The following is an 18,334-nucleotide window of genomic DNA, read 5'->3' on the forward strand; positions in this document are numbered from 1 at the left end:
TCTTTAATATTAAATGCAATTTGACTCGCACTCATACAAACTAGGTATATGTTTTAATATTAAAATCATGAAAGATCAAACACTTCTATGGCTCAGAAGTACGTCTGTAAAATGAAGGCTATAAATCCATTCACAGGTTAAGTATTCAGAATGCATCCTCACCTCACAGCACACAGTTAGCATTCAACAAATAGCCTGTGTAGGTTAAAACCTGTAAGAAATGATTTCATCTTTATTCAGGTATGTCCTGTTCTCTCTGGTTTTGCTTCTTTCTTCTTCATGTCAACACTGTATTAAAAAATTCACCTGTAACACCATAGAGGTGAACTTTTCCTCTATGTTCCATAGAAAGCATAGAAAATTATTGATGCTCATGGAACTGCAGCAGTAGCAAAAGCCAGATACAATACAGGCAGATCATATGAAAGCTTCTTTATACTAGGTTACCTTAATCCTAAACTGTGTTGTAGTTCATTGACACTAGTAAGTGCCCACTGAATGGAGAGGAATATTGGCCAAAGATTGGCCTGCGAGATTCACTAGACTCTGTGCTGTCTGTAGTTATCACTGGATATCATTATTTCTTCTGCTACTCCTAATTTCACAAGCCTATTTTGATAGTAAGTACAGAAAGATGGAGAGGGGCTAAATATTAGATTAACTGGGGAAAGAGGCTAAGTAAGGAACAGGAATTGTAATTGTAGGTAAGTCAGAAGCATTTACAAGTAATTTTAAATTGTAATCTATCTTAGAAATTAAGTCCAGTATCTGGAGGTAAATGGTTACAGTGTCAAGGTAACAGATTATATGATAGCTTGTTTTGGTTGAACTGAGCGAAGAAGTTAAAAATATTGTGACATTACAGTATATTAAAACCAACCATTAGAGAGTGAAGCCTACATTTAATTTATTCTTATTACTCATCTTATATAAATAAAAAGCACAGAACATTATGCAGAAGTTGTAAGTATTCAGAAAACAACCTAATTCACAGCAGTGTATAACCCAGACTTTAAATGAAATATTAGAAACAATACTTACATGAATGCATAATTTAGTTGAGATTTACGGTCAATCTTATGGAAAAAAAAAGCATTACTTATAAATTGCATTTCACTATTTAAGAAAAGGACATTCAGTTGATTAACCAGTGCTTTGAGATAAGCATTTGTTTTTTATTTTATGAAATAGGTTCAGAGAAATGTTCATGAAAATCAGTAACAGAAACACTGAAGTACACTAACTGTTCCTCTACTTATTTCTAATGTATGCATTGTTGTTGTATCTACTCTCAGTGTACCAAATCCATAGAAAGAACATTTTGTCCACATACTCTGCAATGCTTTCACATTTCCATGGAACATTTTCCTTCCACTCCACCCAGGTATGTTTTTAAGGTTCTGGTCAGTTTTAGGATCAAATGTCTGGGTTCTGTAATTTACAGTTACATTTCTAAGATGAATCAGGTATATGTATCACACACTTCCCATTTTATTTTCTTTAGAGAAGGGGTAAGCAACAGTCTCTTCAACTAGTAAGCAACAGCTGCTTCAAGTTTTTTTTAAGCTATCTCTTATGATGGATGTATTCAACTGCTGTATATTAGGAAACTATGGAAATTAAAATCTTTCAAAATATTAAGTACATGACACATCTGAATGGTGCTTGACAATGCAGTATTTAGACAGAAATTTATTCATGAAACATGGCTAGAAACGAGGTTCTAAATCCATGCTCGAGTCTTTCATGTGAACTTTCCTAAAAATGAAATTTCCTCCCCAATTGGTTGCAAGACTGTTTGTAGATATTAACTATTACTTTGTAAAAACCTTTAATCAGAAACTTAGAAGCCTCACAAAATTCAGAGCATCTAGAAAACAGTCTTTTAACGCAAGTATTGTAAGATTTTTCAAGAAATTACTGGGACATACAACTTATTTTCTAGATTTACAATGATGACATATAATATTTATTTTCAGTACTTTAGAACAAAATTGGAATTATAGCTTAACCATTGACTACAGATTTTAAGCATGCAAATAGTTTAGCGAACAGTACTTTCAGATGGACTTGAATCCTCACAAAGTTGGCCTCTAGCATCCTCCTTTGGAAATTAGCTCCGAAAGGGTTTTGTTAGAAATCTCCTAGATAACCCTTCTATAAGGCGTTCAAAGTAGAGCTCTCCTTGCGGCTCCATTTGGCAGTTCCCTACTAATGTGTTTTTTCTGTTCTCCCTACAGTATACCCAAAGGAGTACCTGCCGATGCCGAGTCTGCAGGGAGAGCAATGCAGAAAGACAAGCTCTCCAAGAACACTGCCAACTCTTTGGACCACACAGAGCTTGCACAGTTGTTCCCCAAGGAGAGATTTTCATTATTTATTATAAAGGTATAACATTCTTTATGCTGTGAAGTAAATTGCGTTACGTGCAATTTAGAGAGGCGTAATGTACAGCACAAGGTGCTGTTTATCCCTTTTCAGGGTGCAGATTCACAGTATAATCTGTGGCACATATGCCAAGTATCTTAATCTTTCATCAGAGTTCTACGGTTATCACAGAAAGCATATCAAAGCACAGACAAGGATCTGTATATTTATATTTGGAACAAAGTAAAATTAAGAGTTATTGTATTGCATCTACCTTTGGGATGTAATTGCAGCAGATTTTTGTATTTCGCATACATTTACGTGTCTCTTTGTACATCAGACTGAAATTTAATTACCCACTTGAAATTGTTCAATTTCATATCTCCAATGATTCTCTATTATCTTTTCAATTTTCAAACTAAATAGAAAACAATTATTTTTGGAGTTATGTAAATCTTCACTCCACACTGTATGGCAAAGACAGAATTAGTTCTGTTCTCCTCCGTAGCAACTAACTCCAAATCACTTCATATATATTTTGGCTAAAGTTTCCATTTCCATTAACTGACACTTGCAATAAACTTTAATAAATGTCTACAATAAATCTGAAAAAATATTCTAAGTAACGTAACGCTTTGCACAAAAAGGAACTCAGAATAGCTAACAACAGGATATGTCACTGTGATTCATCACAAGAGACAAGGAGCAGTTGCTCAACTGAAGGTTAAGTAGTTGACTAATGGGTCTGCAGGGAAGGATTTTTATCTATATGAGGTTTACAGTGCATTCTTCAGAGCACAGGTAACAGATACCTGATACAGTCCTACACAAGCAAACTTCGGTACCAGAAGCATTCCTGTTAGAGCATCCAGGAGCTCCAGGTGGGAAGAAGAGCAGGGTAAATAACCAGCAACCTCCACACTATGTCAGTGAGGCTACCTGTAGCCAGGTCAGTGCACTGAGAGCTAACCTGGTTTCTCTGTACTGTCCCCCAGTGTGTAGTGGAGACATATCATTACTCAACTTTGATTTTTTTTTTCCTCGAGAATTACACAGAATGAACAAAAATCTCCCTCTATATGTATTCTACTGTGTTCTTTTTTCCCAGTTTACCCCATCTCAACAGGTGCATGTATTAATTTATTGCCTGAGTTCAGATCTCTGTCAAGGTGTCCAGGTATATAAACTTGATGCTTTTATCACAGTCTCTCTTTTTGTCACCAAGCTAATTGTATTTGCCTTGATTATTAAACATTGGATTCTTTTGTGTCACACTGCATTTTGCTCCAGTTGGACACATACCCTTCACTGAAGTTATTAGGAAAGCATCATGACTGTGTAACATTTTGCTAGCTTTCCTGTAAAAACCATTCCCTATCTTGAAAAGTTTATAGTTTAAACAACACTTGATGTGCGATTACAATGTAGGCTGTGGCAGAATTAGTGGGGACAAAAAGACTACTCATAGAAGAGTGATTTTTAAAAAGACAAGGGAAAGGAAGAGCCAAAAGTTTCAAAGCGATGAAATTACATAAAATTAATCTAAAGCCATTAATTTCTTCTTATATGACTGCTGAGTTGAATTACTAAAATGTTGGTTTAACTATTAGTTATTTACACTTCCCATTAATCAGGTGGAGAAACCAGATGCTTTGTTAAGAACAAATTTCCTTTTCTGTTCCTCACATATTAGTACAATGCTTCAGTATGTAGGATATACTCATAAAGAGGAAGTATAATTAAAAATATTAATAATCAAAATAATAAAGAAATAAGCCTATGCATGCTAAATTTTACAAGAGAATACCATAAGCACATCAAACAGAACTCTTGTCTTTTGTTAACAGGCTGTCAACAGCCTTTGTAGCAACTACTGCAAAGTCTATAAATATAGGCATGAAAAATGGGCTGGCACCAAAACCTTAAATTGCAAAGGAACAAACTCTTCCTTTATTTAAGAAAAGAAATGTCTACTAACACATTTCTGCTGTGTCCACCGTGTGACATACTTTCACAATATGGCTACAGAATATGCACACCCCAGCCTTTACACCGAAACCCACAGTACAATCTAATTGTGAGAATGAATATTCATGTAGTGGATATGCAGAAACAGCCATGGTGGTCATGTGTGGGCACACTGCAGATTTTTGAAAATTGCTGGTACAGCATTAATAGAGACAAAACCACATTATAATTTTCAAAAGTGTATCTGTATAAATCAAAGTAGAATCAAGTTACTAACAGTCTCTCGGGAAGAAAAATCTGCTTCTACAATCTTCACTCATAAATACTTATTAGCTATATGTACCTGAGAAATTACTTGAAAAGTGGTCACAGGACAGACAGAAAACAGCAACAGAAACTATGAAAGAATACTTTTCCTTATTTCAAACATAGTACAAAATCGCAGCTGGCTTACAAAACAGTGAGCGCGCGTCAGTCATTGCCAACTCCAGAACAAAATTCTGTTGCTTCAGTCAAAAACACAACATGACACTTTGAGCTACTACATTGCTTACAGTCTGATAACCTATTCCTGAATTTTGGAACAGGAAACAAAACAGTGACAGTTTAACATTCAGCCATTCCTGCAAGCATGCCAGCACACTCAGACTGGGCAGCTAACACATACCGTCATTTATCTGCTATAGAGTTCCTTCCTCACGCAGGATTTGAAAGTAGTATACCTCTGTATAGGTTTGTAGCCCTGTGGAGCAGAAGATGGAGAAGTGCACAGATGCAGACAACATGTGAAGGCAGCCAGGTGTAAGCGTAAGACAACAGTATCATGAAAAGACAAAAAAATGGCTTTAAGTGACAAATAGCTAGAAGGTACAGTATAGTATGTGCTAGGTAAAATGTTTATCATTTAGTCATTAAGTTCCAAATCTTTCAGTTTAAAAAAGGAATTTATAAAGAAAAGGGAATCTTCTTGTATATGTTTAAATTAAAAAAAAAAGAAAGGAAATAACTATTTTAAATCAAACAGCAAGCAAAAATAAAACTTTTCATGTCTGCACATTTTAATAAGTTTATGGTAATACTCTGACTGACCACTTGATGGCAGCTTAATATACAAGTTTGTTTCAAACTACTAAAACAAAAAAGGTTTGATTATAAAACTATATTCCAGAGAGAAATTTCATTTGATTTACTCTTTAAGACGTTTACATTTCCAAAAACGTATCTAAAATGTATGTTAAAATGAATATTTATTATGTTCCTGTAAGAAGTAGTACCTGACCTTTCTCAAGTTTATAAATTTATGGCTAAGCTTTTAAATAGGGCAAAGCTGGTAGGTACTGACTGACCTTCCAGAATTCCAGTTTCACTGGACTTGTGTAACTCTTTGCTCTTAAATACGTTTGCTTTAGTCAGACTATATAACTACAAAATGGCAGACATTAATTCTAGGACATTTAACATTAAAATCAGACATACACACTTTATAAATAGGTTCAAATTTCTCACAGCAAAAATTTCCATGTTGGTACACAACACTGCCTAAGCAGAAGCTATAATGTTCTTTTATCTGTATAATGGAACTGACCAAATCTTAATATGGATTTGAAACACAGTTATTAACAAAGAAAAGGTTAGTGATTTGTTAGTTTTGATTTAGCACAAGACAACATTTGAGCCCTCCACATTGTAGGAGCAAGAAGGTAAACTTTTACTTGTTCTGGCCACACTAAATACTGTGTAACTTTTAATGTACAAACAATAGGAAGCAATTAATGACACTTTCTGCCAATTTGTTCCGGGCAAAAGGTTCTTACATGTTTTCTTCTTTTCATTCTAAACCAAGATTGAGGTGAGTGGGGGGTGTTTATTAAAATGAAAAGACAAAATTTTGCAGAGTTTTTACTACTATCCACTCTTGAAAAAACTGTGTTTGTGTGACACTTATGAAAACTTACTGGAAATTGTAATTCCTAAATTTGGTACTGTAATTGTCTTGGAATACTACTGATCTGTGAAGAGAATGCATTTTTCTGAATAATCTAACAAGCCTGCATGTAGGCATGTCTGAACATAACTGAATTATAGGACCAAATCATGATCATCTCCTATGCAATCCAGGAGATATATCTAATTAAAATTAGATATCTCATTTATGAAAGATGGTGCTATTCTTCTGAACATCCTTGGATATTCTTTATAGTTCTTCTACAGTCCACTCGAATATTTTATAGTGGCCTAGGCAAAAGAAAGATACATGCATAAAACTGAATAGTGCTGAATGATATAGATTCTTGAGGATTATACGTGATTTCTGTCATGCAAATAGAAACATGTAATACATTTACAAGAATTACTTAAGTAAGCAGACTGTTTTCTGGTTAAATTAACATACACTGCACACTTACAATTAGTAAACGATTAAAACATAGAGCTGAACATCTTGAAATGGTTATGAAACAATCATCATTCCCACAGCATAATAAAAGGAATTGAGGACCAACAAAGAAATAAGTTTGTTACAAAGGCAGTGGTTGTTAATCCACGTTTTACATCTGATCATAATATTAAAAAAATAACAAGTAAACCGTTAGACTCAACACCACAGAAAGTTCTAAAATTATATTTAGGAAGCTAACTAAAATGACTAAAATTACATTACAGAAATAACATACTGAAATGTGAATTTAGGAACCATAATACAGTTTAAGATTTATGTCTAAGGGATTAGGTTGTCAGTAAGAACACCATTTTACATTTAGTTACAAATGTTAACACCTGTCATCTGAAGAAAAAACCATGACTTTTATTGATCATACTCTTAAGTAAAAATTTTTCCGATACTATAAAATTCCCCTTTACTACACAGAACCTGAAGAGGGCAGCAAGGCCTGTACATTCACCTAAAAGGCAAAGCACGATTTACAAGCTTGTTCCTTATGAAAATTTTCTGCAAGTAATTTCCTGCCCTCTAGCTTCTTGTAATTTAATATATTAGATACAGGGTTAAATTATTCAAAGCAACTTTGAACTAGAATATAGCATTGTTCAGCACCACTTTACTAATCCTTTATTTGAAAATTAAAACTATCTTCTGCTGCAACTCTTTCCAACAGTCATTATCAACATTTGGTATTTTAAATAACATCTTCAAAAAGCCAGTGGTTGACCTTTAACTAAACTGCCTGAGTCAGAGAGACAAACTCTTTTCCCTGCAAACAACCCAGACAAAATTGCTACCCTTGTTAAAATTCTTAATGCCAATCTATTAATCATACAATACAAAACAAATGACAGCATGCAGAAGATTTCTCATCTCCAATTTGGTTTCTGTACTATAAAGGTACACTATGTTCTTTATGTATTGCTTTCTAACAAAAAAAAAAAATTTCAAGAATTTAAGAAGGAATTTATCTTACAGACTGCTCCAGGATATGTCTTTAAACACACGCACTGTTGGTTTGCAACCTACTGATGCTACAGGTGCTAAAGTAAGTAGTGGTAAGTAGTAAAGTCAACTAAGATAACTATAAAAATTAGAATTCTTACCCTAAACCCTCGATTGAGTCTGTCTTTCATAATGCCGATAAATTCTTTATAACTCAACTGGTCGTCTTTGTCAACATCAAAAATCTTGAACACTGTGTTCACCAAATGTGGTGAAAGCTTCACACCTGTGGCTACATACACAGCACGCTTGAATTCATCTGCATTAAGAGAACATCAGCAGAAAAAATAAAATACATTAATCCTACTTTGTGGACAACATATCATGAAATACAAGTAAACTTTCAACTTGAGTTTTCACATTTAAACACTCAAAAAATAGGAAAATGTGAAAATTAGGATTGAATTTCACAGTTCTAAACCAAGTAATTCTCAACCAATATAAAATGATATTGCTTAATTGGTATCAATTATTTTACACAAAAGATAGCAGTCCATATACTATACTATGTGTAATAACAAAATTAGAAAATTGTATTATAATTAAACCTATGTGACATGTACACTGATGGAATCTACTTAACTGACAGAAAACAGAACCTGAGAAATAGAGCACAGCAAAAACAGTATACTCCTTTGGTAGGGCCACATGAGGCAGAACTATGCTGGTGTTACTGTGTCAGACCCATGAAGATGTTAGTTAAGGACAGCACATGTTTGAGCACTTCACATGTTCTTCACCTCGCACTCCCCAAGGATCTCAACTGTTGTATTAAGGATTTTAGTCAGTACACACCTGCCTAGTTCCTTCAGCACCCACTTAGTGATTTGTTAAAAAATCTGTCTAATCCCTCTTTGGGCCTTCTGACACTTATTTCCTTCTACAGCCTTTGTATAAGGCCAGATTTCGGACACCCACTGTGTAAAGAAATGCTTTTGTTGCTTTAAACTGATCTTGCTTGCTTGATGTCATCAGGCGCCTCTTAACTCTTGTATTGTAGGAATTGGTGACAAACTATTCTGCATTTAGCTTATCCACCACTTACATGATTTTGTAAAACTTTATTGTATCTCTTACAATATGACGGAGCCTTCTCCCCTCAAAGCTGGAGTCCTAGCCTTTCTAGCCTTTTACCTGAGACATTAAAACTACAAACTAGGAATTATATAACTTTTTTGTATTTTTGTCAACAGTTCTGTGTATTTGTTGACAGATTTTTACAGAAATAGAAGTACTTACCTTGACCTATGGAACGACTTGCAAAATTATACATTTGCATTGCAATTGTAAAGTCTTCTAGGTTGTTCAAGAATTGGAAAAATGATCTAAACTCATCAAATGTGATACCCTAAAAAATAAAAGAACCATATGCACCATAAGAATTAGTAGTAGTGATGACAACTGAATAAATAAACTTTGCAGTTACGTATGTCTACTTCATCTAAGAGTAGATACTACACCCATTGAAAAAAACAGATTTGTACTGAAAGTCAATACAGTAAAGAATTGGAGTTTCCTCAGGAATGCAAGATATCTTTCCTCTTTGCCACTGCAACGAATAGCAATTTTCACCCAAAAAGCAGTCAAAAATATTCATCTATTGCTTAAGGCAATCTTTAAGAATTCCAGGATTATTACGATACAGCAGTTAATGCTGACCATAAGAGTCTAGGTTTGGATGAATATTGGAATATTGAAAACTACTGAAAGCCTGCAAGCCACTATTATAAATATGTAAGCGTGTGTGCTCACATAAATACACTGAATGAATTCATAAATCTATGTTATGATCTAACTTAAGCTCTGTACTTTAAGGTGAAGTTTTTACATTTCCGGTTTTGGACACCTAGGTCTCTTCATCTGATACTCCAAGTATCAAGTATTGCAGGGTTTGTCCAGCTTTTTTTAAAAATCTTTTCCATTTTGACCAGACTTCAGAATGTCTTCTGTGAAAGTTTGTCTGAAAGTGCTGTTGTTAGAAGAGCTTATTTTTTTAGAATCATAGAATAGTTTGGGTTGGAAGGGACCTTTAAAGGTCATCTAGTCCAACCCCCCTGCAATAAGCAGGGACGTCTTCAACTAGATCAGGTTGCTCAGAGCCCCATCCAACCTGACCTGGAATGTTTCCAGGGAGGGGGCATCTATCACCTCTCTGGGCAACCTGGGCCAGGGTCTCACCACCCTCATTGGGAAAAATTTCTTCCTTCTATCTAAAAAATCTGCCCTCTTTTTATTTTAAAAGCATTACCCCTTGTCCTATCGCTACAGGCCCTGCTAAAAAGTCTGTCCCCATCTTTCTTATAAGCCCCCTTTAAGTACTGGAAGGCTGCAATAAGGTCTTCCCAGAGCTTTCTCTCCTCCAGGCTCCTCCCAGCTCTCTCAGACTTTCATAGCAGAGGTGTTCCATCTCTCTGATTATTTTTGTGGCCCTCCTCTGGACCCTCTCCAACAGGTCCATGTTATTCCTGTGCCGAGGGCTCCAGAGCTGGACGCAGTACAGTACACACTTCTTCTTTCCTTATGATATTTGTTCTGCTTTCCTTAGCTACAAATCCAAAGACCTGAAAAACTATCTCTAAATCAATTCTGAAAGAGACCTTAAACAGAGACTTTGAATTAGACCAGGACCACTGCCTATATCTCATGCTCCATGGTCCGTCAGCCATTCTTAACATGGGACAGCATTCTTCATCAAACCCTCGCCTCCTTTAACTGTCATTCCTGGGTAGTCTTCTGTCTGGTTTTATTCTTTTATCCAGTTTAACTTCTCTCGAAAAATAAACCTGAAGATAATCAAAAGACCTGTAAGCCTTTCTGTTCAAACTACAATCTTGACCTATGTCTCTCCTCAAAGATATAAGTAGTCATTACATTAGGGTGGAACACAGATAACATACTGAAGTAGGTTTCTGGCAGAGAAGAAAACGGCAGAGGTTGGGCATAAACCCGTGTGAGACAGCAAGCCAGTCCTGTGGTAAATGTGGAAAGCAACAAAATACTGTTAAAAGACAAGACTTTAATATGCCTCCAGCCACTTGAGATGTGAACCACTGGCTAAGTGATCCTACCTAAGCTCTAGCTAAGTTTTATAAACTGTTTGATTCGTTACTTGACCCACATCCATCATAAACTGCTTTTCTTGACAAGCGTATCTGTTCTCTGTTTCATCCTTTCCAACTGGGAGGACAGTCTCATAGACACAAGCAGAACCACATCCTCATTCTCCTCTAAATTTTTATCTTAAAAGCTTAATTTACTAATACTAACCAATACTGTCTTCTTGTTTCGTTGCTTTTGACACCGAATATATCGAACAGAAGTTTCGACTGAAAACTCTCTGCAACTGGAATAATTTTGTCACATATTTGTGAAACACCTAGATTGGTGAAACTTCAGTCCCCAACTAGGACCCTCAGGTACTATGGCAAAATAGCAATAATAGAAAAAGGCCATCAAAGTCTTGAGCTGACAGTTTTCGGTTCACAATGATTTTAAAAAAATCCTTAATTTGCACCAATTCGTCTGTAAACATTCTGCTGCACAAATCCTAGCTTTTTCCATGTAACTAGAGGGGAGATGATCAGTCTAGATGGAAAGCAGCCCTTGCATAGGTACACTGGTCTACAAACAAGCCTTTCTGCAGCTTCTGTGCTTCCAGTAGTGACAAAAACTGCTGCCATGAGTTGACACTAGAGATGAAGCAGGGAGATAAAGGAGCCACACCTGCAGTCCATGGCTAAACTGTACACACTCGACAACATTTCAGCAATGAGAAAAACACAGAATTGAGTTCTACAGTTCCTGCTGAAATAATCTGCAATCATACATGATTATTTCCTCTCAAGGAAAAATGGCAAAGGACACAAAAGAGGAAGAAGGGCAGGCAAACTGACACTCCGAGAGAGTTGGGCATACAGCATTCTACTCTCTCTCTCTTCTCTCCCAGGATCACGTTTTGTTCAACTGGGAACTGTAATAACATTTTGTATTTGCCATATGTTTTGCATTTTGACTTATGAAGTTATCTTTGTGTAGATATCCCAAAAGTTTCCTACTAGAAACTATTTTCTATGAAAAAGAAAACTAACTTCATTATTTATTTGGACAGACTATATTTTACTACAGCAAAGCAAGCTGTTAAAAATGCATAGACTTTATTTAGGAGCTGATATTTGTAGTAATTCAAGATGCCAGCTTAAATGAATCACTGCTTGGCATCTAGTTAGTAGAAGGAGGAAAACATCCTGTGAGCAGGCAGCATGCCAGCTGAACATTTTAACATGACTAGAGTATGCCAAATGATCATCATGTTGCTTTAGAGGCTTCTACATACAGCGCTACGAAAGATTAACATTGCCAACTGTGAGCGTAGCTGCCTATTACTTTACAGGCTAGACTAATTTTTCTTCTGAGTGGAATCCTCTGGTTTGTATTAGTATTGCAGCATATCACTGTAATAAAATAGAGAGTACATTTTATAATTTTTGAATTATAATGTTATTACAAGTGTAAAAAAGTGCAAGCATATGAACAATGTCTCCATGTCAATAAAAGGCAAAGTCCCATTCTCAAAAGCCTATGGCCAGCACAAGAGGTGTCACAGGGATTTACTTTCTCCACTGTACTAACAGCACTGACAGTGATATGGAGCTATGGAAAATGTCAATGTCTTGTTTTACATAATGGAGGTATAGCATACAATATACAGATATATGGCACTGGTCAAGTGACAGGATATTCCCAGAATGCAGCATAAGCAAACCTGTAACTGAGTGACACAGCTTTCTACATGGAAGTTTTCCTTAGCTGATGGTCCCATCAGAGATCAAAAGACAGAACTACTGTGGAAGACTTGCTATCAGAACAGTGGCATTGAAAGACTTAAGAGATGAATGTCAAAGAATACTTCCTTGTGTTTAAAAGAAAGTGTCTATATTTATATTTACTTAATCAACTTCACCTTTGCCATTCAAAGAAGTATTTCTCTATACCTACGACTGTTGTCATTTTTCAGTTACCCAAGTGATCCTTGTATCATTGTTGCTATACAAGCCCCAAAATGACTTTTTTCAGATTTCCATCTATATGGAAATCTCATTTTCACTCTAAACAAAAAACATCTGGGAACCATGCAAAAACAGCTTTATACCATTTCTGTTGCACTGTCTTGGCTTTGAATACTGAAAGCTGCAGAGACCTTTTAGAGTAGTTAGAACTGAGTGCTTCAGCAGCTAGACTGGGAACTCAGAAAGGGTCAGTAAGCAGGAACTCTGATCCCAATCTTACTGCTTTGTTTCACACCCAATCTAGTGCAAAAGGGACAGCCCTGCTTTCCCTTTCCAATCCCCAGCTATATTTATCTCAGTGGATCTAACTGCTGTACAACCACAGGAAGAATCAGATAATCCAGATATTTGAACAGAAAGCTGTTGATTTTTGGGGTGTGTTTCTATCAGGTCAGCTGACTGATCTTACTTACTCTGTAGACTGAAATTACAATGTAATTTCTCAAAAAAAACAACCAAACAAACAAAAAAACCCAAAAACTGTCCAAACCAATTTATTACTTTTTTTCACAAGTTCTGCTGCCAGTGCTATCAAAATATATAGCTATTGAAAGAGTTAGATTTCTAGGGCAGATTAATCTGATCTCCTTCTGTAAACACAGACAGAAGGAGTATATCCAAACATCCCTTATTTGAAAGGCTACTTTTAACATTATCCTATCATTATCCTACTACCATTAACTCATAGTTGCTACTACATTTCTCTCAGATACACTTCTGACAACACATCTGTTGTTAAACAAATGAAGGACTATCTTCCTTATGACCTTTACTGCTTTGATTATCTTTTCTATCTCTTCAACCATTAACAAGAACCACATACCCATCAATAATTATATACAAGTGATCCATTATTAAGACTATAAAACAACTACATGAAAGGTGGTAATGTCATTTTTGAACAGGTGCTATTCCAGTGGCAGTGCATAAAAGAAGGAAGAAAAAAGTGGGTTTTAATGCCTCACTGCTAGACTGTTCAAGGTTTACCGTTTTTGCTGTTTAAACTGAATTTTCAGGTAATATAAAGCTTTATTATCTAAACTTCAAAATATTACTAGCTATATCCCATGGAACATAATTCTATACTATTTGCTTTTCTACTTTTTGTTCAGTAAATAATCTGAAAAACATGACACACAGAGCTTATATTCAGAATAAAATGCTGGTGCTAATTAATTCAGTGACAGAATCTCATCCAGTCCAACACCTTGATGACACTGGGACTGGATGCTGTGGCCCACTGCTGTCCCAGCTAATCAATTACCTTTTCTTCAGGAATCCTGCATCGCATGTTTTCCAGGTAACTTGATGTATTTTCCACATTTGTATACCTCAAAAGAATATGGGCAAAGTCTTCCTCACTGATGGTGTTCATCCCGTTAGAGTAGGAAAGGAATTCTATCTCTAGAACCTCAGTTTGTAGGTTATCCATAAATCTAAAGTAAAAACATAAATATGAAGAAATAGTAATACTTTGTATTTCTACTACTTAAGTCCCTAAAAGAATCATAGACTATAAAGCCAAATAGCATTATACAAATTAGTTTGATTTTCATAGTACTGATAGTAAATCCCTTATCTATGTTGATATATTTTCTAATCAGTACATTATGAGTTCATATACTTCAATGATGAAGTATTTTAATAAGGATTAAAATGACTTAATACTTACATTTCTAATTTATTTCTAGTTTATGTTTGCTTAATTTTCTTCTTCAGTGTGTCACTGATCTTTATTTTTATATGCTAGACTGAAAATTCCATCATGGTACTAAATGAATTCCCAAAATTTATTCCCCAAATAATTACTTACAGATTATGCTTAAACCTTACCTTTCTCTTTTTAACAAGCTAAGTATGATGAGCTCTTGCAGCCTTTCAACTGAAACTTTTTTTTCACTATTCTTATGATATTTCTATAAACTCTGCCCAACTTAACAACATAGGTAGCATATTCAGGACACCAAAACTGGATAAAGTATAAAACCTCTATAAAGTTTTTTATATTTACATTTATATGAGTATATATAAAAATGTATTTATATATTTACATGCAAAGATACTGTCTTTATAAGCAAATATAAAAAATATACTATTATTTTATATTTCAAAATTATTAAGTATGGGATTGTATTCCAAAACCACCTCCAATATATAAAAAGGAAACATAACTTCCATGAGTCTGCTTGATGTCCTCTACAACCAAGGATGATACCAGCTCTCTGGTCCCAGTACTGCACTGGGAGCTCATGTTCATCTGAATGTCAACCACAACGTGTAACACTTCCCTGTTACAGGTTCCCAAGAGTTACCATCCCATAGACATTGCCTGCAATACTCATTCCTAATATATAACTTGACTTCTAAAGAACCATGAGGAGCTCAAATCAAAAGGATGTCTAGGCAAAAGTATAAGTGCAAGGTAAACATACAGTAGTATTTCCCTCACCAATACATAGTTTAATGATTTTTGAGCTGGTAAAGTAGTGTTGAATAAAACTTGATGGATCCCTCTTTCTGAATATGTTTACTAGGTTTTGACCTCTTTAGCATTCACAACATCTTACAGCAACAGAAAGACATTTTAACTAGATGCCTTTTGAAAAAGTACCTTCTTTTCTGGTTCTTGTTTTGAACTCAGATCATGAGTTCACATCACTTGATGACACAGTTCTTATATTATGTGAAATAATGAATACTTCTCATGACATATATAATCTTAAGGCAAAATATTTTGGAAACATCCGACTGATTAGAATGCACAGGTAAATGATAACTATAAAGACAACAGGTGTTGGGAGTATTTACTGAGGAAACAATAACCAAACACTATCTGTGTATCTCTTTCAATGACACAGAAACATACAGGTTTATGGCTCTCTTATTATGGTACTCTCCCTATATTTTTAAATTCTATTTTAATTTGTGTAGTAATTAAGCCAATAGCTTCTACTGTGTTTTCACTTTTTCCCAGAAGAAGCTTTTTCTAAGGTGCATACATGGTATCCTCAGAAAAATCTTTACATTTAAGTAAGTCCCTAAGAGCAGAGATGTACAGTTTTTTTCAAAAGCACTGAAAATCAGGGGGAAAAAATAAAAATAATTCAAAACCAAGAAAAACATTTCTACATACCAATCAGAACATGGTTGGGGTATAACCTCTCCACTCCAAACCGACTACACATACAAGTGCTAACAAAATTTGCAAATGCAGCAGCATTAGTACAGGACTTTTTATTGTTGGTTCACTTATTGTTTTATTTTGCTCTTTGTACATACAACACACACAAAGGGAACATAAATTTTATATACGTGTCTGCATAAACTATGTGTATAGTAATATAATACACATTAATTAGAACAAGCATGCAAGTATTTTTTACAAGAAATTAATAAAGTGAAGACTCACCTATAAAAATCTTCAAAGTTCAGTTCAGCTTTTCCTTTCTTGCCAAAAAAGTGTACAAGCAGTGTAGTATCTGACAGTGAACTTGAAATATCATCAGCACGCTTAAATATCAGAATAAAAAAAAGGTAAAGGCCATGATTGGATCAGTTACAGAAGTATAATCCGAGAATGCCTATCATCACAATAGACCTTACTATTAAAAGAGTTTGTGTTTTATATTCAGTGTCTTAAAAAAGACTTTAGCAATAAATTCCATTAAATTAATTTAGTCATGCAATTTTCACAGAAAATAGCGTTAGGCTGTTAATTGCATTTAGTAGAAAACACTTAACAATATAATATAATGGAAGCTGCAATGAAGGGGGAAAAAGCATGAAAAATAAAACCAGAAACGCTCAAGGAAAAGAAGTGTTCTAGTCAGTTGAGATATACCATAAAAATAACTCCCGTTCTACACTATCTCCTTTCCCTTCTACTATGCAACTACAAAGAAATTAAAGGAAGTGACATCATATACTCTTATTTTATATTTCAAAATTACTAAGTATGGGATTGTATTCCAAAACCACTCACATCAGTGTACCTTATATGATTCTTTTCTATAAGTAGCAGATGACTACAGTTTAAATTTTATTGCCCCAAAATAGTTAAAAGAACAGAATTGTAAGAAATTTTGAAATCATTAAGTAATATTTTGACTTGTTCTCTTAAGAATGTTCCTCATCTACTGAGTATGTGGCCTCTGCATCAGACAGGAATCTTTGAACAGGTACTAATACTTTTTCCTTAATAGCTAACTATCAACTTTGAAGGCACAGAATTAGAATAGTAAAAAAAACCTAATTTTGATCATTTGTAAGAGCAAGAGTTGTACATAGGAAGACATATAAACAGAGGTAACTATCATCTGTGTATAGTGATCGTGCAACATTCTTCTTTTTACTACATATTCATTACCCCTAACTGTTGTGTATGTGCATAGATTTTACCCCTTTCACAAAGAAACTCTTGATATACTGAAGAGCTTGAAAAATAGTTCAATAATATATGGCTCTTAAAAAAGCCATAGTATTCCACCATAGCAATGTCCTTCTGGTATTAACATGCATTTGCCAAGATTTGAAATTCAAAAAGTAATATATTTAGTCTCCTTGCTGTACCTGCCTAGGGAGAACCTTCTGTCCAAGCTCTTGTTTTCCTTACAAAGACAAGATCTTATGAAAAGCAAAGAGTGGGAGCAAAGAGCAGTAGTCTCTGCTCTTCCTAGGCAAGCTACCACCCACCAGCAACACCATATTTTTGTGGAAGTGTGCCTGCTGACTCTACTGTTAAAGTACAAAACAGAATACACAGTACAGAAACCTAGTAAGTATTTGGGAGATGTAACAGTACTAATTTATCACTATAATGACAGATTATAAACTTAAGAGGATTTACTGTAAGTACAGAAAGCTGTTTATACAGATCTATAAAGATCTGCATATGTAAACCTGCAAGCTGCACTCAAGAGTCCTCTAAGTCTGACTTTATTTCATAACTGAAGAGGCTATAAATTTATAACAGATGGAGAAACTCTAAATGAAGAAACTAGGAAGACATTTTGAACAGTTCAACATCATGTATTGTGAAAAAACATTTCATATCTACATTCACTGAAATACACTATATTAATTTCAAATTTACATTTGATTTGTAAAAAATGTAAAATGCAATATCCATTAAGAGTATTTATGTATCAACAAGGAAAAACATGAGGCAGCAACAACACAAATCCTTTCCTTTCAATATCTAAGAACTAAAGAAATGAGAGAGACTTTTCTGTACTTTAGTATAGTCAGTTTACAGTTCTCAAGATTGTATTTCATGTACTCTAGCTTCCTCTTTATTCTCATATTCTTCTCCAGGGAGAAGTAAGATGACATAGTTTATATATAGGCAGAGAGATATTTCATGTCCTTCAATTAAGACAGCTCTGATCTTAGAGTAAGCAAATTCAGAAAAGTAATCACTATTTGTCTTTTAATATTGTTATCCTCCACCACAGGACACAATATACTGAAATGCAGATACCCTGATTTC

General features: G+C 34.8%; 1 protein-coding gene across 4 annotated transcripts in view; it reads right to left on the bottom strand.

Moving 5' to 3' along the window:
• Window positions 1–5,008: 5,008 nt before the first annotated feature.
• The window catches only part of MICU3 (mitochondrial calcium uptake family member 3), a gene marked incomplete at its 3' end in the record, with an annotated part of 52,308 nt that continues 38,982 nt past the window's right edge, over window positions 5,009–18,334 (bottom strand). For all 4 annotated transcript variants that reach the window (XM_081998967.1, XM_081998966.1, XM_081998965.1 and 1 more), the window contains 5 exons: window positions 16,256–16,356; window positions 14,111–14,282; window positions 9,020–9,128; window positions 7,882–8,039; window positions 5,009–5,077 (listed from right to left, as the gene is read on the bottom strand). In XM_081998967.1, the coding sequence (XP_081855093.1) occupies window positions 5,009–5,077; window positions 7,882–8,039; window positions 9,020–9,128; window positions 14,111–14,282; window positions 16,256–16,356 (609 nt within the window). The remainder of the gene's footprint in view (window positions 5,078–7,881; window positions 8,040–9,019; window positions 9,129–14,110; window positions 14,283–16,255; window positions 16,357–18,334) is intronic.

The sequence above is a fragment of the Phaethon aethereus genome (assembly GCF_964289735.1).
Source record: "Phaethon aethereus genome assembly, chromosome: 4".
In the NCBI taxonomy this organism is placed as follows: Eukaryota; Metazoa; Chordata; class Aves; order Phaethontiformes; family Phaethontidae; genus Phaethon; species Phaethon aethereus.